Genomic DNA, 27,466 nt, shown 5'->3' on the forward strand with positions numbered 1-27,466 from the left:
ATGTACACGTTCTTTTCAAATTCTTTGCCCATTTAGGTTATTACAGAATATTGTGCAGAGTTCCCTGGGCCTTGTTTTTAAAACTAGGTCTCTTGCCTTCTACTATGGAGGTTTTTGGGGGTTTTTTCCTGCACATTAATACACTGGCTTATTTCCGTTTTTAGGATGTTTTGTTTTTATATATCATGATAATTACTGTTTTGCTAAATTGAACACACATCACACACACACTCATAAATCCTATTTTGTAGAAAGTATGTCTATTATCAAATACAAGGAGGAACTAGTTCTAATTTCTAATGATTACTTATTTTTCATAGATTTGATTTGCTTGCTTAATTCTGTTTGGAAACCTCATATGATTATTTTTCTTTTTTTAAAATTATTTTTCTACTCTCTTGATTAACTTCTAAACGTGAATATATAAAAAGTAGGTGTTTTGAGCAAAACCAGAAGACTTGATGTATGAAAACAAAGACTTGATTTAAAGAGTGTGATATGATTTTCAGCCCAGCTAGGTATTATTTAAGATTTTCATCTTTTAGTAGCAAGACGATGATGCATTACCTCAAAGATAACTGCTGGATCTACTCAAACATTTGTTCCATAAGGAAATTGGAGAATCATCATTTACTGAGACATTTGATGATTTTCCAAAAAGATAATGAAAGCAAACACATAGAGTAATAGTTTATTTTTGATTAAAAAAGTTTTCTTAGAGCCTAGCAACCTAACCGGAAATGTTGAATAAACCAATACAAGAAGTGTCATTTTAAAATATATTTCATAGTATTTTAGCTGCTATTTTTATGTATGTTTCTTTAATTCTAAGGTAGTTGGATGTAAGCTTTTCCCATTTTATAGGCAGCAGAAGTGAATGGCTTGTCCAAACACAAGTCACAATCTCACTTGACCTCAACCTGTTTTGTCACCCCTTGATGTTCTGTCTAGTCTGTCAGCTGAGTAAGGAAATGGCACTTACAAGGTAAGAGTAGCCAGTGCTCCAAGCACAGAACAGCAGAAAAAAATGAGAAATGAAGATTCAGGGCCATCATACAGTGTCCACGTGAGGGCAAGTTACTGGGGAGAGAGTAAGATGAGAGAGAATGGGAAACTGTCATGAAATTACATTCTTATCATCATTCTAAACCCTATGACGGGGTGATATATTTAAGGGTTTTTAATACTATAAAATTCCTGCACAAAGCCCGTGCCTATTGTTCTTTGTAAATCCTTTACCGTCGATGTTGCGATTGCACTGATAGTGGAAAAAACATCAGTTTGCTAATAATAGAGATGTGCTCCGTGTGGGTTCTGAGCTTAAGTAATGAAGAAGAGGCTATACTTGTTAGCTTTTTTTTTTTTTTAAAGCTTGGTTTTAGTGTTAATTTTGGGCTTCCCTGATGGCTCAGATGGTAAAGAATCCGCCTTCATGGCAGGAGACTGGGGTTCCATCCCTGCGTTGGGAAGATCTCCTGGAGGAGGAAATGACAATCCACTCCAGTATTCTTGCCTGAAGAATTCCATGGACAGAAGAGCCTGGTGGGCTACACAGTCCATGGGGTCACAAAGAGCAGACACGACTGGGCGACTAACACTTTCACATTCACTTTTAGCGTTAATTTTAAATGGTATATGTGTGTGCATGCTCAGTCATGTGGAGAAGGCAATGGCAACCCACTCCAGTATTCTTGCCTGGAGAATCCCAGGGACAGAGGAGCCTAGTGGGCTGCCTTCTATGGGGTCGCACAGAGTTGGACACGACTGAAGCAACTTAGCAGCAGCAGCAGCAGCTCAGTCAGGTCTGACTCTTTGCAACCCCATGGACTGTAGCCCACCAGACTCCTCTGTCCACGGAATTTCCCAGACAAGAAATACTGGCATGGCTTGCCATTTCCTACTCCAGGGGATCTTCCCGACCCAGGAATTGAACCTGCATCTCCTGTGTTGGCAGGCAGATTCTTTACCACTGTGCCACCTGGGAAGCCCTAAGTTGTATATAAGCCTTTTTAATTGAAAACAAGGAGGGATCATGTTGTCAAAGATGATCCTGTTAAAAGCTATTGCAGAAGGAATTGTTTGATAAAAAATAGTACCCAAAAAAGTTTCTAATCCTAGGCATCTTCCAGAAATAACTTCCTCACTTGTACAATCTCTGGGCCTCTGTAGTGGTAATGGTGATACCAGCATCCCTAGCAACTTATTTTCATGGAGCAGTCATCACATTCTTAAGAAATCACACCTGCTGTCATTTGTTGAGTGAACTGGCAGTACTTGCATCTGACTGAGGACCAGAGAGGACTTAGCAAAACACAGAAGAGCTCAGCTCTGGTCTCCAGCTGGGCTCCATGTTCTCTCTGTAATGCTTGGGTTCCTTGCAGAGCACACAGCTTAGGGAGTGAGTCCAGCCTGCCACATTTTTCTGAATTTTTACACAAACAACATTTCAGCTCAAAAAGTGTGAGAAGATCGCTGTCACAATGAGTTTTACAAGTTTAGAAACTTCCTCGCCAGCATTGCTCTTATCTTTTAACCTAGGACACAGCAAGTGAGAGACTCATTAGAAGGGAAGTGACTTCCATGCTGTCAAGTGTAGCTGCATACCTTCCCTCAACTCTTCTCAGAGTGAGAAAAGGCCCCAATATCTTTGCAAAGAAGGTCTGGGATTTTCAAAGAGGAAGTGGGGTACGTTGGGGGTGGGGAATGTTGGTCAGGGGAAGAAAGAATGAGAGAGAGAGAGAATGAATGAGATCATAATAGAAACATAACCCAAAATAGACTTATAAAGTCAATTGCCCAACAGTTCTTTATCATGGGTGTGCTTGTTGATAGTCACATGTTTCCTTCATTTATTAGTCTGCGGCCTTATTTAACCTCAAGACAAATCTAAACAAAGTCACATACTGAACATGAAGCTGCCTAGTTAGAAGCAAGTAGTTTGGGGGAGGGAGGGCATTTCCCCCCACCCTGTTTTGTAGGGTGGGTGTATTTCAGTAATTAGCCTAAACTTTTTTTTTCTACTTCTTGCCTACTAGCTTTCTGGCAAGCTGAAGAATTTGGAAGGAATTGTTTATTCATAATAAATTACTTTGTATTTTTAAAAAATCAGAAATAAAATTTTTGTGACTGAATATTGTAGCCTATGAACTATGCCTCCCTAAAAAGGAAATTATTCCGCTTCACCATCATACACTATGTGACCTTGACTTTCTTATATACCTCTTATCCAGGGCCTTGTTTCCTGCTCTCTTCCAGAGGCAAAATAAATAGAAGGATGGTACAGCATTGGAGACTGCAGAAAACACTTGGGCTAGGATGCTTGGTGCCCTAGAGCTGTATCTAACTCAGTTAGCCTCGAGCTAGTTACTTAACTTTGTGTTTCTTGGTCTCAGACTTAGAATCAACAAAAGTACAGGTGAAAATGAAAAACAGGAAACTGTTGTCATCCTTCACCAGAGTAGTGCATTTGTTACTAATTATGAACCCGCATTGATACATCAATAGAGGCTGTGCCTTTATCGGACAAGGAGATACTTGGGAAGTCTCTGGATCCTCCTCCCAGTTTTTCTATGGACATAAAACCACCCTAAAAAAAAATAAGGTCTTTAATAAAAATAAATAAGGAGCTCTGTAAGCAAGATTATTGTAGCTGCTATTGGGCTTCCCAGGTGGCACGGTGATAAAGAATCCACCTGCCAATGCAGGAGACACAAGAGAAGCAGGTTTGATCCCTGGGTTGGGAAGATCCCCTGGAGAAGGAAATGGCAACCTGCTCTTCTTGCCTCGAAAATCCCATGGACAGAGGAGCCTGGCAAGCCGTAGTCCATGGGGTCACAAAAGAGTTGGACATGACTGAGTTACACACAACAATAGTTTGTTATGAAGGTGGTAACAAAAAAATGTATTTCTTCTATGTTCCTTGTAATAAACTAGAGAATTAAATTCTTTGAGAATAATCTCACTGATAATTTGATTCCAGTTTAGCAAATTTTAACAAAGTATCAGTGCTTGACAGCAAATAGAAATATGTACTCTTTAAACCAGTTCACTCATTCATTCAACCTTTTTTAAGCACCTACAGCGAACCAGGCATGGTGTTGGCTCTAGAGATATAGCTGTAAATAAAAGAAACACAGTCTCTGATCTCATAAAATGTAGAATCTTGTGAGCTTTCATCTAGGTTATTTATTTCCCCTAAAAAAAATTTAAGGTATCAGCTCCCTTACCGTAAGTAGGATATTTTGCCCTGCTCTAGTGCCATTTGTATATACTGTTCTTCAACTTCCCACTGCCCTATGCCCTGTTTGGTAACAGAATTGTTTATTATGATGATTCTGATATGTTAATGAAGAGGTACTCATTTGCAAATAACTGTTTAATCTGTAATTAAAATCTGGCAGCTCTCTTAAAAATAAAGACAGTTAAAATGCATAGTCACTGGCCTGCTGTATTAAATATGCAGTTGCAAGACATTAGGCAAGGCATATCCTATTTATCACTTTTAATGAATCTTTCACCCTAGTCCCACTGTAAGCCCTTGATGGTATTCCTGTTATCCCACCCATATGCTTCTGAAAGCATTAACTGTTCATGGGTCTGTGCGTGCCCCAGTATAAAATCAAAATCTCTAGGGTGTTTTTGATCACATATAAGCAACCTTTAAAAAAAAAATTATCACTACCATATCCTCATTAAGATGATGGGCCTCTGACCATATCCTGATGTTTGCCTAGCAATCTGAAATTCATGTATGCAGAAGGAATTTTTCTTATCCTTTTGAAAGAAGAATGATAAATATTTATATAGCCTTAACTCTTTCAGGCAGGCACAGGATCATGTTTTAGAAATGACAAGAAGCTGCTTGGGGTGTTGTTTTCTTCTCTTTTAGCATAATTCATCTGTCCAATAGCTACTGAAAAAATAAATTGTAGGTTTATCAATATTGGACAGTTTTCTTCCTTTTTTCCCATTAAATATGTTCTGTCTTCTCTGAAATCCTTGTGAGTCATGGCTTTGAAAAGGAAGTACAGAGCTATCTCTGCTTTGGGGGCAGAATTCCTCAAGAGAGGCGACAACAGGCCCAGCAAGACCAGCAAGGACCTCCTGCAGCCTTCTGTTTTGTTAGCTTGTTTAGCCACCATCTGTATACGCTAAAGAGTCCTGCATCCATACTGCGTTGCTTTCTAAAAGTTGTGCCTATTCTGCAGCAGTAATTGAACAGAGCCCCAAGATGGTTTTTTTCTTAAAATTAAATTTTTCTCCTTACTCCTTCAATCAAGATATCCAGGAGTAGGGTTGAACTCATAAATGTGTTTCAGCTAACAGATCTACCTTCTACAGCCAATGAAAGATGCATGAAATTTGCGAACTTAACTCCTGGTGGAAACAAGAGTCCCATCAGCTGTAATGTTGGATGCCAATAGTCATCCAACTTTTCCAGCACATATACTGACTCCCAAAAGTTAGGTCATTAATCTGAAGACAACTCAAGATTCAAGCCAGGTAATTTTTGTAATTGTTTCTTTCAGACAGGTAAACCGAATACCTGAAATGTTACTCCCATTCGTTCTTCCGTTCAATCTTGCCTTTGGCAAACGTTGTTAATTCCAGGCTACCTGTCAGCTCTGGAAGTGAAAGGAAGGAACAGTGGTGATTAGGCTAGTGCTGAGCGCCTTAGCAGCAGCAGGTGTGCGGCAAGGGCCGCCCAGCCGTGTCCAGGGGATGCTCGAAGCTGCTGTTGCCACCACAAGCACTGCCTGCTGAAGTGCAGTCTCCACTGTGGGCGCTTAGCCCTCACTGCAGGACACCTTGCTGGCCCTGCCTCCTCCACGGATACGTGAACCAGAAGTAGCCTTTCCATTGACTGGTGTCAAACCCCCTTTAAGATGAGGAATCTGAGGCCCCAAAGTGAAATGATTTGTTTGTAGAATCAAACAGCTCATTACTGGCGGAGGTCAAACCACAGGCTTCTGGTTAGTTTGATTATTATGCGTCTTGGTGTGTTCCTCCTTGGGTTCATCCTACTTGGGACTCTGTATTTCCTGGACTTATGTGACTGTTTCCTTTTCCATGTTAGAGAAGTTTTCAGCTATTATCTCAGGCCCTTTCTCTCTCTCTTCTCCTTCTGGGACTCCTATAATGCAAACGTTGGTGCTTTTGATGTTGTCCCAGAGGTCTCTTAAACTGTCCTTGTTTCTTTTCATTCTTTATTCTGTTCCATGGCAGCAATTTCCACCACTCTGCCTTCCAACTCACTGATCTGTTCTTCTGCCACATTCATTCTGCTGTTGATTCCTTCTAGCGTATTTTTCAGTTCAGTTAGTGTATTTTTCAGCTCTGTTTGTTTGTTGTGTCTTCTCTTTGCTAAAATATTCTTGTAATTTCTCACTCTGTGCATCCTTTCTTTTCCTGAGTTCTTGGATCATCTTTACCATCATTACTCTGAACTCTTTGTTGTGTAGATTTCCTGTTTCCACTTCACTTAGTTGGTCTTCTGGGGTTTTATCTTATTCCTTCATCTGGGAAACAAAAGACTTCTTGACTCCCTGTTTAGTAGTCTTCAAGCTTTTCTGTTGACCAGGGCTCTACACCCGTGGCGGATTTATGTTGATGTATGGCAGAACCAATACAATATTGTAAAGTAATTAGCCTCCAAATAAAATAAATAAATTTAAATTAAAAAAAAAAAAGATTTAAAAAAAGAGAGAGAATGAAATTGTACCAGTGTACCCAGAAAGCTTTGTAAGATATTAGACCATAGACTCAGATTGTGATGGTTTCCAGAGATCTAGTTACTCACTGGGAATTAAAACACCAAATTGTTGTGCTTTAACATATAAATTGGGACAGACTTCATAATAACGTGTTATATTTGCATACTGCTGCTGCTGCTGCTGCTAAGTCACTTCAGTTGTGTTCGACTCTGTGTGATCCCATAGATGGCAGCCCACCAGGCTCCCCTGTCCCTGGGATTCTCCAGGCAAGAACACTGGAGTGGGTTGCCATTTCCTGCTCCAATGCGTGAAAGTGAAGTCGCTCAGTCATCTCCGACTCTTAGCGACCCCATGGACTGCAGCCTACCAGGCTCCTCCACCCATGGGATTTTCCAGGCAAGAGTACTGGAGTGGGTTGCCATTGCCTTCTCCAATTTGCATACTACTTGTTTGCAAAACTTTGAGGTGGAAATAGACAAGAAGGTTTTGTTTGTTTGTTTGTTTGTTTTTTCCCTCTCTCTTTAAAGGTACAAGGTGATCTATTAAACAGGAAACATTGAGTGGAAGAGAAGATTTTTTAAAACTCACTCTTCCTCATGGGTGGAAGGTGGCAACCAGCTCTTGAATGTGGAGTAGTTCACCAGAAGGAGAAGGGCCTTTTAAGATGAAAGTGACTTCTCAAGTTTTATTTTAACTGTGTGCTGCCACATGCAGAGTGCAGGTGGCATCAAAATATCTCACTCCATGTCTGCCATGCATGATGTGAATGACCTGAATATTCTCCAGGTCTCTCAGTCCCTGCAAGGCAGTGACTTTGCCACAGTGCGGACAATCCAGACATACTACACAGGTTGAGGAGGTTTTCCCAGCTGTTTGAGGCATTGGCTCAGTTTCTGTTATTGAGTCTCTGTAACAATTAAAGAGGTTCCTGTCCACCCCTGTGATCAACAGCTTTTCCTAGAGCAGTGTTTGGGTTAAAGTAGACTCTACAATACTGTATTTGGCAGGAAAGGCCATTAAAAAAATCAAAACAGCCCTCATAACTAGATTCCTTTTTGAAAGGTTACTGACTAAAAAAATACAGCTCAGAATTGGAAATTGTTCAATTTAAATAACTGCATTATTTTCTCTTTCCTACCCTCTCAATCCTCAATCCTTCCCCCGAAGTAGATTGATATGAAAAAGTACATAGGATTACTTGACACTTTCATCTTTCTTAGTGATCACCCTGGAAGAATATTTTTTTATCCTTGGTTTAACTAGAATCTTTTATTTTTGGTTTAAATTTATACAAAAACTACCCACGTGTTCACCTGCAACCTCAATTTCCTTGTGTTGAATTTCATGTATTTTGTCACCTGTCTATCATCAAGAGAAGATGGGGAGAAGGGATAGGTCTGAACCAGACATTTAAATTTCATGGTGTGTGTGTGTGTGTGTACGCACATGCACACATGCTCAGACTAATTACTGGTTGCAGTAAATTTGGTCAAATTTCAATTTAGCTTCATTAACTCTGAAACAGGGTAGTGATATCAAAGGGAGGGGAAAAACAGAATAAGGGAAGAGAAGCAGATCAATTGTCTTTAAATAAAGATATTTTAGGAGGGAACTGGTATTCATTTTTTAGGTCATCATTGCTACTTCTCAATATTATATACCTATAAACAGCCCTATAGTAGGACTTGCCATGTGCTTGAAGAAGCTACATTTTCACAGCAGAAGAGGAAAGCAGAATAGAGCATTGAGATGCAGGTGCACAGCAGTACAAGTGGCCTCTTTGCCTGCAGCCATAATGCCTGGCCGAGAAGGCAGAAGCTGTCCAGTCCAGCTCTCAGGGTCTCCCTGAGCTAAGCCAAGAAGCACGGAGGGGGTGGGGCTGGGAGGGCGCAGGAGAGAATAATTGGTATTCAGTCTTCTTTAATGAGATGTATTGCCCACTGCTGAAAGATTGGAGCTGTGTCTTTTGTTATGTTAATTAGACACCATTAGAGCTTGGCTGTCTTTGATTTCTGCTTAATCCTTTCTGCTTCCTCTGCCTCCATCCTGACTGGCAAATGGTTGAAAGATGGTGGGTGCGCTGCACGTGTTATTTATTGCTCACATCTATGCTGAGTTCTTTGGTAATAGGGTTGCTAACAAAAGATTGATCTCACCAAAGGCGGTAGGTATTTGGATGTTCATTTTGGCTTTTTAAAAAATGAATTTGAGAATGGTCTATTTCTGCCAAACATCATTGTTCTTTATATGGTTGCTTTTGCAGCCACACAGAATGGGAAGTGACAGATTGGAAATTTTAGACGGCCTTTCTTTGGTTGCCCGGATTACCTGGAAAACAACAAGCAAATTGATCATGCCTTAGGCTTTTGGAGAGGCTAGGGTTGACCAGAAAAAAATGGAAACAAGATTAATTTAAAGGTCAAAATAGTTTGAAATCTCTGCCTTTAACAATTTATAGATATGTAAGAGAAGGAAATGGCAACCCACTCCAGTGTTCTTGCCTGGAGAATCCCAGGGACAGGGGAGCCTGGTGGGCTGCCGCCTACGGGGTCGCACAGAGTCAGACACGACTGGAACGACTTAGCAGCAGCAGCAGGTATTCTTTCCTAAAATTAATGCATTGCGTTTACATAATTAGTCCAAATAAGGGTGTTTGGGCTCAGTTAAAGGGGAAAAAATTAATCAATCCGGTCCTTAAAATAGTGAAAGGGGGAATTTCTGTTAAATTTTTAAAGATCACATAATAATGTTTTAGAACAGCACTATCCAATGGAAATGAATCACAGATGTTATTTTAAATTCTCTAGTAGTTACACAAAAAAATAAAAAACAGGTGAAATAAATTTTAATATTTTATTTAACTCAGCATATCAGAATCATTATTTCATTGCCATACAACAAATAAAGACTGCCATTTGTTTCTCCAAAAAAAAAAAATAGATTTATTACAGATCAACAAAGAATGGCAAGTTTGGTGTCTACCACCTTGGTGCACGTGTGGGTACTTAGTCACTCAGTTGTGTCCAACTCTTTGTCACTGTAGCCCTCCAGGCTCCTCTGTCCATGGGATTTCCAGGGAAGAATACTGGAGTGGGTTGCCATTTCCTCCTCCAGGAGATCTTCCTGACCCAGGGCATCAAAACCTAGGTCTCCTGTATTGGCAGGTGGATTCTTTACCACTGCACCACCTGGGAAGCCGCATCCATGGAGCCACATGCAAGGCTCCACAAAGCAAGGAGAAGAGAACTCTTTGAAAGAAGGGAAAAAGAAGTCAGGAGGGCTATAGGAAGCCAAGAGTTCCCTGGAGGAATTGAGTTCAGAGCACTATTGTAACTTTTTTTTGGCTGCGTTGTTTCAGTCTCACATTGGCTGAGCTCTTGCCAGGAAAGCAGAGGAAGTCTTCTTTACTCTTGGGTGGTACAGTCCTCCTAAAGCACAGAGCTTCCCCTTCCGGCCTCTTGACTAATTTAATTGAGGTTTCTGTTCATCAGTTTTAACAACTTCAACCTGTAAACAATGTAAAATTAATAAGTTAGTTTGCACACTCTTTTAGTTACATTAAAATTTTGAGATGTGCTAAGTTTTTTGTCCTGGTGCGTGTTTTCCGGCATATCCCACGAAGGGTTTGCCACATTCAGGTGCTCCACAGCCACCCGTGGCTGGCGGCCGCAGTACTGGGTGGTGCAGTTTCAGATTACTTCTTTAATTTACCACAAGCCTAAAAGCACCTGTCAGGATAAAATCCAATTTTAAAGTTACAGGGAAACTTGATGAGTTTATATGTTAACATTAAATCTCTCTCTAAAACTCAGCTGCCTACCTTCCTTTCTTTTTGTAATCTGAATTATTTATTGTGTTACCAGTGAAGCAAAAATTCTAAAGATGCTTTCCAAGGAGGTAATCTGTTCAACAGTTCTAAAATATAAGCATGGTCACCTTTGCACTTATGTGAAAAGCTCATCAAAGAACAATGGCCCAGGCATGCTGAGCAATGGTTGATAGGGACCAATGGGAAAAGACTGGGAAGGCAAAGCAAATGGAGATAATTTGTTCAATCTTGGAACTTAAATCTTAATAAAAAAGGGTTCCACATACATATCCCATGTTGGCCCCACTTGGTCATCCCATTAATAAGACCTCATGAATAGATTTTACTGGCGACATCTGGTTTTAGCACTTTTGATAGTTTTTAAATGTAGAGTTTTTAAATTGTAGAGCTTGCCTAGTTTGGGAAAAAATACATGTAATGTACTTGTGCCAAATACGTGATAAGGAAAGGCAATTTATTTGGGTTTGTTAAGAGAACAGATCTCATGTTGTATGTTGTTATCACAATTAAAATAATTCCATAAAAGCATTGCAGATAATACCTCAGAATGTTCTAGATTACCAAAAATCTCCAGGCAGATAAATAAAACCAATTTGACTGGTTTTCAAATTGGAAGTTCAGTCAGCACTGAGGTACAGATTTCTAATGCAGCCAAGGAATCAGGTCAACATTTGTCATGTAACTATTTGCTATTGAGAATTACTATATCGATAAAGCACTGTTACCATCCTGATTATTGTTGGCTAACTCCAATACTTTGGCCACCTGGTATGAAGAACTGACTCGTTGGAAAAGATCCTGATGCTGGGAAAGATTAAAGGCGGGAGGAAAAGGGGACAACAGAGAATAAGATGGTTGGATGGCATCACCAACACGATGGACATGAGTTTGGGTGAGCTCCAGGACAGGCAGGCCTGGCGTGCTGCAGTCCATGGGGTCACAAAGAGTCCGACACGACTGAGCTGACTCAACCAACTGGACAGAACTGATCAACCAACAGAAGGAAAAAACCTTTGTTAGGAATGAAATTGCCTCCACCTAGGAAGAGACTCCTTAGGTTGCCTTTCTCTTACTGGGATGTGCACATAGCTAGAAGAAAATCAGCCAGAAACTGAAGACAGAAATACAAGGGCTGTTGTTAGAAGAAATTTCATTGTCTGATTCGATTCAGCAGAACCACCTTGGGTCTGGTCTTTGTAACTTTCATCACTGCTTTGGGAGGAAGGACTTTCAACAAGCCATATTGTTTTGTGTGTGTGTTTAGGTTATTTATGAAATGTGAGGAAGGAATAATAGAGACACTAAGATGCTCATGGAAATTACTAGATAAATAAACACTTTAGAGGTATGGATATTCTGCATTAAAGGAGCGTTCTTTCCCTTTGAACACACTTAATTCTAATAATAAGAATAGCTAGCTAATATGTGTTTTTTTCACACAGAGGATAGTATTTTAAAAAAAATCTAACAGAATGTATTTCCCATCATTGTTTAAGAGTCGGATCCAAGTCCAGCCCCTTTCACAGTCAACTGTCCTCCGTCGTCTCTCGGGAACCCTTAAGCAGACCAGTAACTGATGGCAGGCGTTTCCAATACGCTGGACTTAGAGGCTCATTACTCGTTTTCTGTGCTATCATCATTTTGACACACATTCCTGTGTCACGGCCCTGTTTCGTTATAGAATGGCGTTGTGGATAAGGATGATATTAAATTTTAATGTTATTGCTATTATTACTGTTGACTGTTTTTAGCTTAAGTATGCCTGCTTCTTTAATTCCAGCTTCTGCAGGGCCAGAAAACAGAAGTGTGCATAAACAGCCAGGAAAATTACTGTATACCCTGGAGACCCAGCATCGCATGCTCTGCCTGTTGTGAATGATGAATCAAAATGGAAAGGTTATCATTTTCATTAGCTAGGAAAGAACAAGACCATACTTTTCTCCAAGTGTAATTACAGTGGTTCACTGGCAACATTACACTGCAGTGATTAGTCTAAAGGTGTATGTGAGGGCAGGCTTTTGCACAGACACTAGAAATATTATTTCGGAGTTTAAGGTCACAGCCTTGTGTTTAACATGTTCCAGGCAGCTTAGGGGGAAAAAAGAACTAATTTGACTGGAGCTAAAGAAAGACATTTGACATTTCCCAGAGTCATGCATTCAGAAACCAGTCAGGTAGAAAAATTGTATTTTATTATCTACAATTAAAAAAAAAAACAACTTAGCTGCAAAAGTAGCATGTCAAAATATTGTATAGGATAAGCAGAGATAAAATTCAGGTTTATTAGAAATGTGTAGTAAATAATTATGAGAGCTTTTGATACATGTGTTTTAATCTCCATTTCTCCACCTAAGGCAACTGGACAGAAAAATTAATTGCTAGAAACTTTTCAGAGGAAGCAAAATAATTCCTCTACCTTCTTATAACTGTTTTCAAGAAATAAATATTTCTCTTACACAAGTCTAATATACATCTGTCCTTTATGAATGTTTTTGGGTACTCTGAGCAATTATATTGAATTATTGAAATCTCTATAACCTGACCCTTTAAGAGTAGAAAGTGAATTGCAATTATTTTCCAAAGCCACACATAAGGTTTTCTGTTTAAGTAAAACAAAAGTGAGAAAGGTGGAAAAAAAAGTTGAAAAAAGTAAAATTTACATAAAGTTTATATTTTAAAGCCACATTATGGACTTAAAAGAAACTCTGCTTCTTCTAGTTCAGGGAATACTTATACAAGTCACAATTCTTACTGGGTTAAAGGTAAAAACCCAAGTACTCTTAATGTCTTTGTTAAATTTCAGTATTATCTGCCTGTCTTGAAGCAATTCTTTTTAGCTTCTCTCTTTACATCCTGAAATAGCCGTGCAGAATGTTGTTTGTTTTAGGACCCATGGAGACATAGAATGTACTTGAATGAGCATTCATTCAGCAACCCCATTCTGTTGGAAACCACTGCTTTTTTCATGCAAGTGTGTGTTTTCTGTGTGTTATCTGCCCATATGGTTAGAACTGATGTTTCTCACCACTTGAGGCACTTGGGAAAATTTGAAGCATAGATGTGGCACAAATAACAGCCAGCTGATTATATAACGGACTGAAAAATCGGCCCCCAAATTGAATTAAAAAAAAAAAAAAGCCACTGCTTTACTGCTTTTTGTCTGTCACAGATGTTTCTCTGCTCAAGGAAAAGCCACACACTCCAGAATTAGAGCCCTGATGTTGTACGTTTTCTGCAGCTAGGAATTCCATAGGAGAGATCAAGTAGCAAGGATGCTTCCAAGTCTTCTCTCGGCCACTGAACAGATCAGTGCATTCTGCTGAACCTCAGTCTCCTCTCTGTGAAATCAGAGTTTGCTAAGCCCCTTTCAGGTTCTGAGCTTCTTTGTCTATTCAAGGGAATGCAGTCTTTATTTTCTGCCTTTGTGTTTGAAAAAAAAAAAAAGAAAAAGCAGACGTGCTTTTTTTTTTTTCACGTCTTTCCAACAAAGCCTGGAAAGTTCTACCCTGCCTGCACTTCCCACCTTCATAGCAGGGACCATGGTTCCATCAGCTCTGAGAGATTAGCAGTCATGCAGGATCCCGTGGGCTTGTTCTGTACCTTCAGTAACCCCATCTGTGAAACGGAGGGATGGTTTCATAGGACTGTTTCTGTTACAGCAGGCTCCAGTGAATCCCAGAGATGAGGTGTTGAGGCAAGAAAGAGAGTTTAATCGGGGAGCTGGCAGACCGACAAGCTGGCAGGCTAGCACCTCAAAATAACCATCTTATTGGGGTCTGGATGCCAGATTCTTTAATAGATCAGAGAGAAAGAAACAATGAGAAGCTAAAGTCAAAAGGCAGAACAGAGAGGAAGAGGCAGTGGGAAAGTCAAGTGAAAGGGTCTTCCGTCTTGCCAGACATCTCCAAGGGAATGGCCAGCTGTTGGAAGGGGTGTGTTAATCTCTTCTGTTCACAGGTGGACAGGGACAAACTCTCTCTCCATGAGCTGAACCAAGGCACTTTAGTTTACAGTCAAATAGAGGGGCAGGGTCCTCCAGGCGAGCTATGGAGTATCAATAATAATAAGCAATGGAGTATTGATTACAGTAATAAAAGCAAAAAAAAAAAAAAGCAAGTCAACAAAAGTTTCCAACATGGAGTCAGAATTGGCTTCCTCCCTGCAACATTTCTGCAGTTCATTTCTCATAAAATGTAATTTTGAAGTCAGGTTCACATGGACTGAAAGAAGTTGTGCGTGCAATAGGAAAAGCCACTGTCTTCACGGACATCTGATGAATAAATTACAGAGTACATTTGTCTGCTTACGGCAGGTGCCAGGTCTGACAACCACTTTGAAAAGTTCTGACGCATGTCCTGAAGGTCAGACTTTGTAAATGGAAAGTGAAAAGTGCAAGAGACTATATTCCCAACTTCTTAAACTCTAAAATGCTTTAGAAATTAAAGAAGCATTTTATAAATCAGCTAATAGATTATGTACCTGTAAAGCAAATCAAAAGGCAAAGAGATTATTTTAAAAAGGACTTTGTTGGGAAGATTTTAACAGGATTCTTCAGGTGCAGGTCACTGGATAGCTTTATGAGAGACTTTGTCCATGTTTCTTTGGTGGTATTAAAATCAAGTTGTTCCTTTCAGAAAGTGGCTATAGTTTGCAGAGGGCTCTAAGCACACATTTACTGGGAGAAAAGGGACAGCCTGGATTCAGAGTACAAATTTCCTTCATCTGAAACCTTGTCAGCAGATCAGATCTACCATGAATGATGACTTAGAATTTTGGACCTGAAAGGTCCTCTAAAAATCAGAATCCACTTCCTCTTCAGTCTGCTCACCTCACCACCTCCATTGTTACTTCTACCAAACTCTCATTTTTTTCCTGTAAGGAAATGAAAGGCCCAAAATGTAGCCAAATTTCTTTTATCTTAAAAATAATCTACTCAGACCTGTGTCCTCTTGCCCCACTCTCCAGTTCAAACATGTGGCATTTGATGTCTTTGAATAACCCTTCTTCCTCTCCCCAGGGTTCTGCTGGAACTGTGTGTTCCTGCTTCTGACCCTTCCTTCTCCCTCCATCCCTTTCCCCTTCCATCCTGTCCTTGAAAGTTCCGGTTACCTGGGAGTCACCCTCTGGATCCTTCTGTGGGTTTACAGTTCCACTTGCGTCTTCATCGTTCCTGCTGAGTAGCCATATTGTGCTGCCAGGCACAGAGGGCATTGAAACCAGTATCTTCAACCTCCTTTGTATTCTCTTTCTCTCTCTATGGGCATGTGTGTATACCTGTATATATATTCTGTAAACTCAGGAGTTTGTTCATTTTTTTAAATTACACAAGCAGTCATTCTGTTAACTTCCTCTGCGAGGGGCTTGTCTCAAAGCCAGTGAGGTAGCCTTGCATTCCTGTCAGAGATTCCAGTTGCTGGGGAGGTTCTGTCAGCGAGGGTGAGAAGCCAGGGAAGAAGCCTCCTTCTCACAGAATCTCAGAACGTCAGCAGAGAGTAGATGCTGCAGAATCTCAGAGAAGATTCCGTGTACACCTATCCTTCTGTAAGACAGGCTGATCCCTCTCCTGGGGGATCCCTCTGCCTTTAGTATATTTGAGAGCTGAGTGATGGTAGTCCTAGGGACCTAGGGTATCTATAGCCTTTCCCTTTTGCTCCTGAAGCCCTCCTCCTTACTCTGAGACCAAGACTACCTTGCTGGGCAGTAGAGGCATTCTAAGTCAAATTAGGATAATTACCCTAAATCTAGTACCGTGGTAGCTCAGGCAATAAAGAATCCACCTGCAATGTAGGAGACCTGGGTTCAATCCCTGGGTTCGAAAGATGCCCTGGAGAAGGAAATGGCAACCCACTTCAGTGTTCCTGGCTGGGAAATCCCATGGACAGAGGAACTTGCCAGGCCTCGGTCCTTTGGGTCACAAAGAGTTGGACACAACTGAGCGACTGACTACACCCTAAATCTTGTTATGTGATCTTTAACCACACAGAGTTGTCACGTAGAGTTGGGGAGAAAGCAGTTGGAAAATAGGGAGATGGCACATTTAAAAAAAGATTTGAGACTTACACGTTTGGCCTGTAAGTTTCCTTACTGTCACCAAGGCAGTGTTGCCTCTTCCAGAATTCCAGCTCAGTCCCCCCTCTACACACTTCCTTAATTTTGTTGTTGTTTTTAAGGTTATTTGAAACCATTGATTCGCTTAAAAGTCATATTTGGTGTTCAGTTCATTCTTTAAAAAATACTGCGTTAGAGCATTTATTATTTATTTTTTTGTGGCGGGGAGGGCAGTTTCAGGGGGTGGGGATAGATGGCATCAATTTTTGGTCAAAGTCCTCATTTTTGCTCAGTAGTTTCTGGGGAACTTAAAGAGCCAATGAGACAAAATCGATGGCTGAAGGGACCAAAAGGGTGACTGGAGAGGTGTTTGCCATTATAAATGACTGCCCATCGCAATTTTCCTGAATCCCATTGGCAAATAGTTAAATACTCCATACAAATTGTTCTCTAATGGTTGATCAAATGCCCTGCCCTGTGCTGTATAAACATAGCAAGTTTTCCTAACTCTATGTGTGAGAATTACTGTCATGGTTAGTCTCTCCAGATAAAATAGAATAACCCCCAAAGTGATAACTGCAAACATCCACATTAATTCTAACAAGAGGAAAGTCTCAGCATTCGTTTTTGGTGGCTCTGCAGTCTCGTATTGTTGTTAATTTCCTGAAAACTTAATGTTAGATGAAGTGTAATTGCAGATTTCCTTAAGAACCATTGACAGATACTTATCCTAAGTCATAAGCAACTCACACTGTGAAATGTGTGCAAACATTCTAAGTTTCCTTCCAGAAGAATATACTTCAGTGAAACCCAGTATTCATCAGGTTGTTTTTTTTTTTTTTTTTTTTTTTTTTTAAATAAACAGGGCCATTAAAGCTCAAAGTAGAAGTTAGGAGAACTTCCTTTTGTTGTAACTTGATTTTTAAGAGATGAATGTTGCAGGAACTTTCACTGGTTTTCAAGGAGTGAACTACATCAGTCTGTGATGTGTCATCTTGAAGACTTTACTAAGTGGCTACATTTGAATGATAGAGTTAAAAAAAAAAAAAAAGAGCAAATTATAGTGTATTTAGGTATTGGCATTGTATAATGGAGAGAGGTGTTTGGTGTTTTCAGTTTTTTCTTTTTAATTGTTAGGTGGTCTATTTAGTGCAGCTGTGTTTATGGTTCCTAAGTGGTAACTGCCTGAACATGGTGACAAGTCCCTACATATGAGAAAAGGGATTTTGTTCAAAAAAATCTTGCCAACGTACTTTAACATGGAGGGTTGTATTTATCAAGGAGCAATGGCAAAAATGATTCTAGGCATAATCATCTAATATAGCTGGTTTGCTACATCAGCCATTTTGACAACCTTGTTTAAAAAAAAAATAACTGATACTTTAAATGTTGCATTTCACAGTGGAATAAACTTGGAAATGGTAGAATAATTTAGAATGGTCACATTGCTTTAACCAGTGTTTTGGCTAATTTAACTTCTTGGTTATTAAAAATTCATGCTTAAATCATAAATACAGATCCTGTAGAGAATAGTCTCTTAAAAAAATAAAGTGAATATGCAGTCACAGCTGCAGCAAAAAAAAAAAGAGACAGTTACCTATGAGAGAGAAAATGTATATATTAAGCAAATAACTGAATTAATCAATAATTTCAGAATTGCATGCAGCATATGAAATGTTTAGGTGCAGAGACTTAATGACTAGTTTTTGAGGCATTTTCTTTAGTGTTATATCCCTCATAACTCAAATTAATGTTTATTACCAGTCTCTCATATTGCCAAAATATTTTCATGAATTTGGATTAGAAGCAGCTTGTTCTGGCTTGTTTTGCAACTTTGTTTCAAGAAACAAAGTGATATTTAGAAGATTTTTGTATGTCTCAGAAGCCTTAATTATCTAACTTCTGTTGAAGGAAGACATAAGATCAAGTTTTGCTTCATAGTTCTCTAAGACAATAAGATTTTTTTCTACCCAAATTTTATATTACTACATAAATAATAATGCTTTTCTGGAAATTTGAATCCGTGATTCTTGTATTGGCTGTTAAGTAGCTAGCAATCTAGATCTACTTTAAATTCGAGAAGACACGACTTGGGACTCCCCAGTGCTCCGGTGGTTAGGCCCTCATTTTCAGTGCATGGGGTGTGGGTTCCCTCCCTGGCCGAGGAGCTGAGATCCCACATCCCTCACAGCCAGAGAACCAACACATGAAATAGAAGCAATATTGTAATAAATTCAACAAAGACTTTAAAAATGGTCCACATTAAAAAAAAAAAAATCTTAAAAAAACAATTTAAAAAGACATGACTTGCTGGTCCATAACTCTTTGGGTTGGTGTTTATTTTGGATTCTCAGACATCTGCCTGATGGCTCCTATTTTTTTTCTCCCCTCTTTCCGCAGATTGGTCAGAGACAACAAGTGTTAGTCACGGAAGAATCTTTTGATTCCAAGTTTTATGTTGCGCACAATCGATTCTACGAGCAGGTAAGAGACACTCCCACACTCTCAGGATTTCTCCAAAATGAGAAAGAGTTCTGAAAGTAAATCAATTTAAGCAAAAGAGACTTAAGTAGCAGAGATTCGTATTGATAGCATCTTGTGGCAGGAAGGCTATTTTATAGCATCAAGCCAGCCAAGCTAACGTGGGGCTTATCTTTGTGGCTTAATCTACAAAACATTCTATCCAAAGGAGTAAGTCTGTTTTAGTCCTCATTCGTCTTTGATGGGAGCAGCCTCTGGCGTTGGGGAGTTTGAAACAGGCAGTTCTGACTGCCCCAGCCTCCCACAGCCTGGCACCGTGGAGGGAAAAGTTCTGTCCAGGGGACAGGAAGGATGTCTGCACCGGCGACATCAGCCTGGAAGGGCGGGGACTTCCTCTCCCTGTCTCAGTGCTCTAACAGGCTTTTGGTTGGTTGTCTGTTGGTTGGCTTTTTTAGTTTCAGGGTTTTATTTTTTTTGTATTGCCTTTTTTAAAAAAAAAAACTTCTATCATAATGAAAAGTGCTGAGGGCAAAAGGAAAAGAGTTCCTTGGACTCAGCTCACATTGTGTGAACAACTTTGGAGACCAGAGTGAGGATCACACTAGCTTCACTTGGAGAGTTTTCTTCGAGGCCCACCTGAAGGAGCTCCCCAGTCCCTGCCCTTCTAAGGCAGCGTGCTTTGCTGCACCAGCAGCCAGACTTCTAGTCAGTGTTTGGGATTGCACTTCCCCAGGGGGTGAAGCAATTCAAAAATGACTAAAGCAGACAGTGCCTCCTTCAGGGGCCATTGGCCCTGGGAAGGGCCAAGGAGGAGGTGCCATAGGCCCCTCCGGTTAGAGAGAGACGCTCCTAGGGGCAGAGGGATTCCTTGGGTCATCCCTGGATCGTATTTTCTTAATATCAGGTAGGTTTTCCTACTTTTTTGTTCGTCTCTCATCAAATGAGAAGTGAACTTTTTTTTCTGTGGATTGTGGCTTGGGAAGGCTCTTCAGGCCAGTATGGGCCACCCTGGTAAGGGATGAACAAGGGAGGCAGACCGCCTGTGTTAGAAGCAGGGAAGCAGGAGTGGGAGGGGGGCTCCAGCATGGGTGTTCCATGTGGACTCATCTCACGCCGGGCACTGGGTCCTCAGGGAACGGGGGAGAGCCTTACAAGGCCCAGGCTGAACATGCCCTGTTTAGGCCCCAGTAGAGACTACAATTGAGGTGGTGGTGGTTGTTTAGTTGGTAAGTTGCGTCTGACTCTTTGCGACCCCATGACCTGTAGCCCGCCAGGCTCCTCTGCCCATGGAATTCTCCAGGCAAGAATGCTGGAATGGGTTGCCATTTCTCCTCCAGAGGATCTTCCCGACTCAGGGATTGAACCTGGGTCTCCTGCATTGCAGTCAGATTCTTTACCTCTGAGCCAGCCAGTTGAGGACTGATCCCAGCTCTCCATGTTTGAGCTGAGACTTCCCCATTTTCTGTCTCAGTAAATGACTCCAGAGAACCCTCTTCCTCTTCAGGTCAGCCTTCTGCTCAGCTCTCTGGAGGAGCTGGATTATATTTTGCTAGCGTCTTTCCTCTTCTTTCTCTTGCCATCTGGGTTTTTGCCTCAGCAGGGAACTTTTTTTCCCCCTTCATTTTAAAGGCGATGGCATGCCTCATTAGCTGTTTCCTCCAATTTAAAGCAGTGGAGCTTTTTCCAATTATTAAAACCGGAGGGGGAAAAAACACTGAGCCCTTCATTCAGATCAAGGCAGCAAATCAAGGAGAGTTATTTTCCCCCAGAATACTACCAGATCTCCCAGGGACAGTTTACTCTAGAGATTTTCTTATTTTATAAAAACTGATTTAAAAGGGCTTTCATATCCTGACACTAAGGCTCTCTTAGTTCATTTGCTTGCCATGAGTAATCCACCACCCAGGTGACCTTTTTCCTATACTTTGATGAAGCAATGTACTCAATGGTCATAGAAAATCAAACTCAGAAACACCAAGATCCAATTTAGCCTCTCGGAGAAACTGGCTATGGAATTTCTGGCTCTCATCTGACTTTTTTTTTTTTTTTTTTTGGTCTCTACAACCAAGCCTATCGAAGATTTCATAGGAATTATTTTTCTACAAAAGATGACCTCCAGAAGTGAAGATTGTATCTAGATATCAGAGTAGACTGCTGGATTAGAATTAGGCTGTTTATTTTGGATTCTGAGTTGAAAAGATTGGCAGGTAGCTCCAGTTCTGAAATAGAAGTGTGAGGGAGAACAGAATACATACGGGCTACGCGTAAGTCCCAGAAGAGGAGAAACATTTGCTGGAGGTAAACAAGTATCTTGATCTGTAATCTTTAGTGGAAAGAGACCCTCTGACAGTTTCCTGTGAGCCAGCCAAAGTACCCTTCAGAGGAGCTGGCTCTATGTGGACGCAGAACTAGCAAATAACATGCATTTTATAACAGAGCGAAAGAAATGATGGAAACCATCAGTTGAAGAAGTCATTTAGCTCCAAACACCAAGGTTTGAACTATGGAAAAGGGGGCTGTGAAATGTTCTTCTTCTTCCCCCAAAACAACAGGCATGTGCACACTCACACACACACACACACACACACACACACATGCACCCAAATATTCAGGCCTTAATTTAAAGGGGCTGCTTAAATCGTGACTCTGACAGTGAACTTGCAAGGTTCCAAACGTATGAGGGTTTCATTGGAGTTGTCCCAGTTTTCTTCATTGCCTGGGACGGCCGAGAGCAGGATATCAAAGGCCTGTTCAAAAGTAACTGGCTATGCCTTCCACGTGCCTTAGGACCACAGGCGTCCTGCAAGAAGTGAGCACTGTCTGCAGCCCCACCCCTCCCAGAAATGCCCTCCCTGTCTGCTGGATACCCAGATTTTTGAGCATCTGGAAGACAGAGCCCACTTAAGATGGGATCCCCAAAGAGAAAAAGGACATTAAAGGACAAGTGAGGAAATCTGAATAAATTATAGACTTTAGTTAATAGTAATACATCAATACTTTGTCCACCTCATGCGAAGAGCCAACTCATTGGAAAAGCCCCCGATGTTAGGAAAGACTGAGGGCAGAAGGAGAAGGGGACGACAGAGGATGAGACAGTTGGATGGCATCACCGACTCAATGGACATGCATTTGAGCAAGTTGTGGGATATCGTGAAGGTCAGGGAAGCCTGGCGTGCTGCAATCCATGGGTTCACAAAGAGTCAGACACAACTTAGTGACTGAACAACAGTGCATCAATATTGGCTTATTAATTGTGACAAATGTATCATACCAACGTTAGATGTTAATGAGAGGGAAATTGCACCTGGGGTGTGTGAGCTCTCTTTGCTATGTTAACAATAATTGGGTAAACCTCAAACTGTTCTAAAATAAAATTTTACTTTTTAAAAATTAAGTCTTCTGTCTTTTTTTTTTTTTAGGTTTTAGTGCCAAAGAACCCCACATTCATGGGGAAAATGGTCGAAGTGGACATTTATGAATCAGGAAAACATTTTATGAAGGGGCAGCCAGTTTCGGACGCCAAAGTATACACGCCATCCATCAGCAAACCATTAGCAAGAGGAGAAGTCTCGGGTTTAACAGAGGTGGGTAAAAACGGCCTTCCACTCTGCCCAGCTGGTAAAAAGGCAGCTATGGAAGCTCAGTGATTTCCAACCATGTTTCTGTTATCTTGTACAGTTTCCTTTTTATATATGCATGAGGCTTTAATCCTTTCTGACAGATTGAAATCCGAATTAGAAAGATGCATTTTTGCTGATGCCTATAGCTTTGCTTCTCTGCCTGCGGAGGGAAGAAGCTCTTTCTGCTTCTAGGCTAGAGGCAGAGGGCAGAAGCCATTATTTCCAGGTGAAAGATTTAACACCAAAGATGATCTGATCAGTATGTTTCTGTGTCAGTAGATCCTGAGTGGAAGCAGGTAAGGAAAAAAAGGGTCATTTTCGTGCTTTGTGAAGATGGTTATAATGCAGTTAAAAAAAAAAACCAAAACCTACCTACAGTTAAACAGGCAGTAAACCATGTCAGTGGATATGGTTATGGTGCCTTTCTCTAGGGTGTTAGCTGAGTATCTGCTTTAGTCATGTGGAGTGAAAATTAAACATTTTTTTTTTTCTTTCTATAAAAAAGTAACCTGACCCCTATTTTATACCTTGGTAAATATGGCTGTTTGCCAGGCTCTCTCCTACATTTCATTGAGCTACAGCTGTAAAAGCTGATGGAGTGTGAAATGAAAATGTGTATCACATTTCTAAGCATCATTTGATGTCCTTTCTTCAACACAATTGTTAAGTGCTCCAAAAAAAATAAAAAGTAGAGCACTGACTTAATGTTCAGAAAAATGATGAGTGATATTTATCTGGCTGTATAACTCTAGATTTGTTTTAGTAGATGTATTATCTCCCACCCCACCCCACGCCCACCCCAAAGCAATGGCAAAGGCATGTTAATTAAATGTTAGGGATAGTGACAAAGAGGGTCGTATTATCTATATTCTCACCTATTGTGATGACAGTCTCTGAAATCCGAAAGTGAGTGACACTTCTCACGAGCTTGACACGGACATGTGAAGACTCTGTGGGCAGAGCCGTCTGACTGATATGGAGTGATGTGGGCCAGCTTTTGTCGAAACCCTGCCAAGTGTGTCAGCCCACTTGACCAGGAGTGAACTCTCCAACTTGATAAGCATATAAGCATAGAAATTAATGTTTTCTGTTGTTTAGAAAAAAAATCATACATCATACTTGGGGGTTTGGATGGATGACCAGGAAGGAGCAATGAAATCCAGCATTTGAATTATATTGCTTTTGATATTTTAGGTAGTACTTCAGACATTTTTCAAGTAAGTGACTTAAGAAAAAAAAAATCTCTTGTTCCTCATGGTATATTTTACAAGGTTGATTTTAAATTGCCACAGTGAAAAGGATTTTATGGCAAATAGCAGCAGTGGGCAAACTGTTATTTCAAAGAGCCTGCCTGATTTAATTCCTTCATGTATGCCTATCAAAATGGCTGGTATTTTAAAACATCGCATTATAATTATATACAAATGAGGAAAAGCAGCACCCTTTCATTGGTTCCTTCACGGTAATGTTACTTCCTAAGAGGGCAGCCCCATTTAAATTCCACGGGCCAGCCTTTTCTATTCTCCTCTGCCTCCCTCCAGCCTGGGAAATGGTGTCATCAGCTCCCTGACCAAGCCCTCCTCTGGGCTGGGTTGACCCTAAAGTCCTAGGTGAGATGAGGATAAAGGTCATTTGACTGCTGGCCCTTCTGCCGCTCTAGGAAATATAGGTTGATCTCAGGCATGAGGCCAAAGGGTTCAGAATATTGATTTGTGCATTTACGTTAAGGGGAACATCCGGCAAGCCCTTTATCACCATTTGTGACTTCATGTAAATTAATGAACAGAGCTTTCCGCTTTATTATTTGTCTGCTTTTAAAGATATGCCAAACTCGGGGTCAAAAAGCCTTCTTCAAAAAAGCATTTGTCCTGGTGTTACAAACGTTTTTGCTGATGATATGAACCAAAATAGATTAAACAGGAGAACAGCTTCCATTTTTATAGGATTTAGAGGAAGGCGATAGAGGTTATAATCCTGCCTCAGACATTTTGAGCTCTTTGAGCTCTGATAAAGGTACTGGAACTCTTCAGTGAAAAAATGAGCTTCACTCTGTGGATGAAATGTGACCCTGGGGTCAGATAGAGCTGAATTTGCATCTCGACTTCTCAATTTACTCCTCTGAGCTTTGGTTTAGTCTGTTAAATGGGGATAATCATTTCTTTCATGGGGTTGTTGAAAGGAACTCATTCGATAGTGTATGTAAACCACCTAAAACTAGGCTTGGGACATAGTAAGTAGTTACTAAGTGGTTATCTCCCCTTTCCCCTAAATCTAGCTGCTTTAGAAACAGCAGACTCCGAAGATGACCTTTGGTTGTTAATTATTTAGCTGTGATTATGCAGTGCACATTATCTGTGGGTTGAGGGGGGGCGGTGAATTTCTCCGATAGGGTAATCTATTCAGTGCCAAAGAAACTAATCCCATCAGAATTTCTATCTTCTTAAATTTTCTTGGCTTTTCCTGAGTTTTTCTACAGTAAATGCTTCCTCCTCCACACATTATAAAGAAACTAGAAAAGCCAAAGCATCTAAAGCAAAATACTGTTTAAAAAAAAAGTGTTTCCCATAGTAAATATGTTTCCTTAATTGAGAATATTATGATTATTCTTTAAGTCTTTAGCCCTACACTACTTTGGACTTATTTTGTCTCACTTTAGGCACCACTGACATCTGATAAAACTGGGAGAGGTACAACAGACCAGGGGAAAAGCTCAGGCTGGGTGGGAGTTACGAGATCTGGATCAGAGGATTCTGGCCTCTGTGGTGATAGACTCTGTGACCTTCTGTACATCACTTAGGTTCTCTGGACCTCGGTTGTCTCTAAGACTCAGTGTTTGAAATATTTCATCTGACAAAAACGGGTTGAATGCCTACCCTGTGGCAGGACTTTGAATTCTGTAAATATTAATAGAAATAAGGCCTAGTTATTTTCAAATAATGATAGTTATGTAAATGCCCATAGCATGGTGGAAAAGGAAAGCTTCTGTAGAGTCAAAAGGTAACTGTCCTCCAAGAAATTATATCCTAATAAAAACAGCATGTAGTAACATTTTTAAATGGTTATTGCTATTCCTCTTTTCAGTTTGGTTAGAAGAATAGAGGGAAAAGAGAATAGGATAGAGAGACAAAATTTGTCTGATTATTTTTAGAGAAGATTGGAGCCAAAAATGCCACCTCTAACCAAATAGGGAACATTTTTGAATAAGTATTCTTTAAGGATAATTAATTTCAGAAAAAAAGCTATGTAATAGTTATCCTATGGAAAGCACTATAAGGTTCAAAGGAATAAAAACATAAAGGACAGATCGTGCATTTTTCTGTGGACACAGTCAGGCAGCTTTGTTCTTAGGATGAAGAAGAGATGGGAGAAAGCAGAGGACATCTACATTTTCATAGGTGTTCTACGATAGTTGGAGAAGGAAATGCCAACCCACTCCAGTACTCTTGCCTGGAAAATCCCATGGACGGAGAAGCCTGGTAGGCTACAGTTGATGGGGTTGCAAAGAGTCGGACACGACTAAGCGACTTCAACTTCACTTCTATGATAGTGATTCTCAAGTGTTGTCCCCTGATTGGCAGCATCAGCAGTATATGGGAACTTGTTATAAGGCAAATTCATGGGCCCCAACCCAAAACTGAACTAGAAACTCTAGGAGAGGGACCTAGTCCTCTGTTTTTTCAAAGGCTGTCTAGATAATACAGATGCACACTGAAATTCAAGACCCCACTCTTCCAGGAAAATGATGCTCAAGTCAGGGAGGAGTGTTTGATATTTGTAAAAGCAGTTTTACTATTTTAATGTAGTAATACCAGACTTTTAATATACCAGAGTGAGCTTACACTAGGTACAAAAAGAGAGAGGAAGAAAAGGATGAGAAAATGGACAGTGTTAACCATCTTCCCCTTGTTCCAAGAGGTGTTCGAGCTGTGAGTCTGCCTTAGGAATACCAGGGAATGTGAGCACTGCTGCTGCTTGATAAAGACGAACCAGATCCACTGCTGATGTTTCTTCTTCTGTGGCCCCTGTTACCATACACCACTTGTATCCTCCCATCTCTTAGATCCATACTCAAGAAGTCAGAGCTATTTTGTGCCTTGCAAAAGAGAGAAAAGAAGAAAATTCTCTCCTAATTCTAAACTTAGAAGTAAGCAGTTTTATTCCAAAGTGTTCCTCTTTTTAAGTTTCTTCGTATTTGTAAAGAATCACTTTAAAGAAAGAAGAGGCAGGATGGCTCTCTGAAAAGAGCTCGAGACTTGGAGCCTGGCAGGTGTGGGTTCAGACCACAATTCCTACAATGTTGTACAGCACACCTTCTTCAGTCAAGTCTCTCCATCTGTAGAATGGAGATAAGTGATTTGCAGAAGATTAAATTAGATACTGTGGACAACATACCTGCATAGTATGTATGTTAATATTTGATAAAGGGATGCAGTAAGTATTCCTTTACAGATCAGTGATTTAATGGCTTTTATTTTAATGTCTTTACTGTTCTAAGTGGTACATTGCTTCCATTGGTCTTCACCATCCAACACAGTATAGCAAATAACATGGATTCTGTATTCTGATCATCTGCATTTGAATCCCTGATTTACCATAAGAAACAGAGCTTGGGACACTTATTCAACCTCTTTCCAACTTAGTTCTTGCCTCTGGAACTGGGGAATAACAATAGTACCCATTTCATAGGATTTCCATAGAAATGACTCAGCAATCAATAAATGTCAGCTCCTGTTACAGTAAATGTTGGTCACTGATAATTAATAATAATTATCATT

General features: G+C 40.4%; 1 protein-coding gene across 15 annotated transcripts in view; it reads left to right on the forward strand.

Moving 5' to 3' along the window:
• Positions 1-27,466, forward strand: part of CDKAL1 (CDK5 regulatory subunit associated protein 1 like 1) — a 777,071-nt gene that overhangs the window by 582,946 nt on the left and 166,659 nt on the right. For all 15 annotated transcript variants that reach the window (XR_008711390.1, XR_008711388.1, XR_008711389.1 and 12 more), the window contains 2 exons: positions 18,991-19,074; positions 22,491-22,655. Coding sequence is in view for 12 of the 15 variants with exons in the window: in XM_055570761.1 (XP_055426736.1) it covers positions 18,991-19,074; positions 22,491-22,655 (249 nt within the window). In the remaining 3 variants the exon portion in view is untranslated. The remainder of the gene's footprint in view (positions 1-18,990; positions 19,075-22,490; positions 22,656-27,466) is intronic.

The sequence above is a fragment of the Bubalus kerabau genome, chromosome 3 (genome assembly GCF_029407905.1).
Source record: "Bubalus kerabau isolate K-KA32 ecotype Philippines breed swamp buffalo chromosome 3, PCC_UOA_SB_1v2, whole genome shotgun sequence".
NCBI lineage: Eukaryota > Metazoa > Chordata > Mammalia > Artiodactyla > Bovidae > Bubalus > Bubalus kerabau.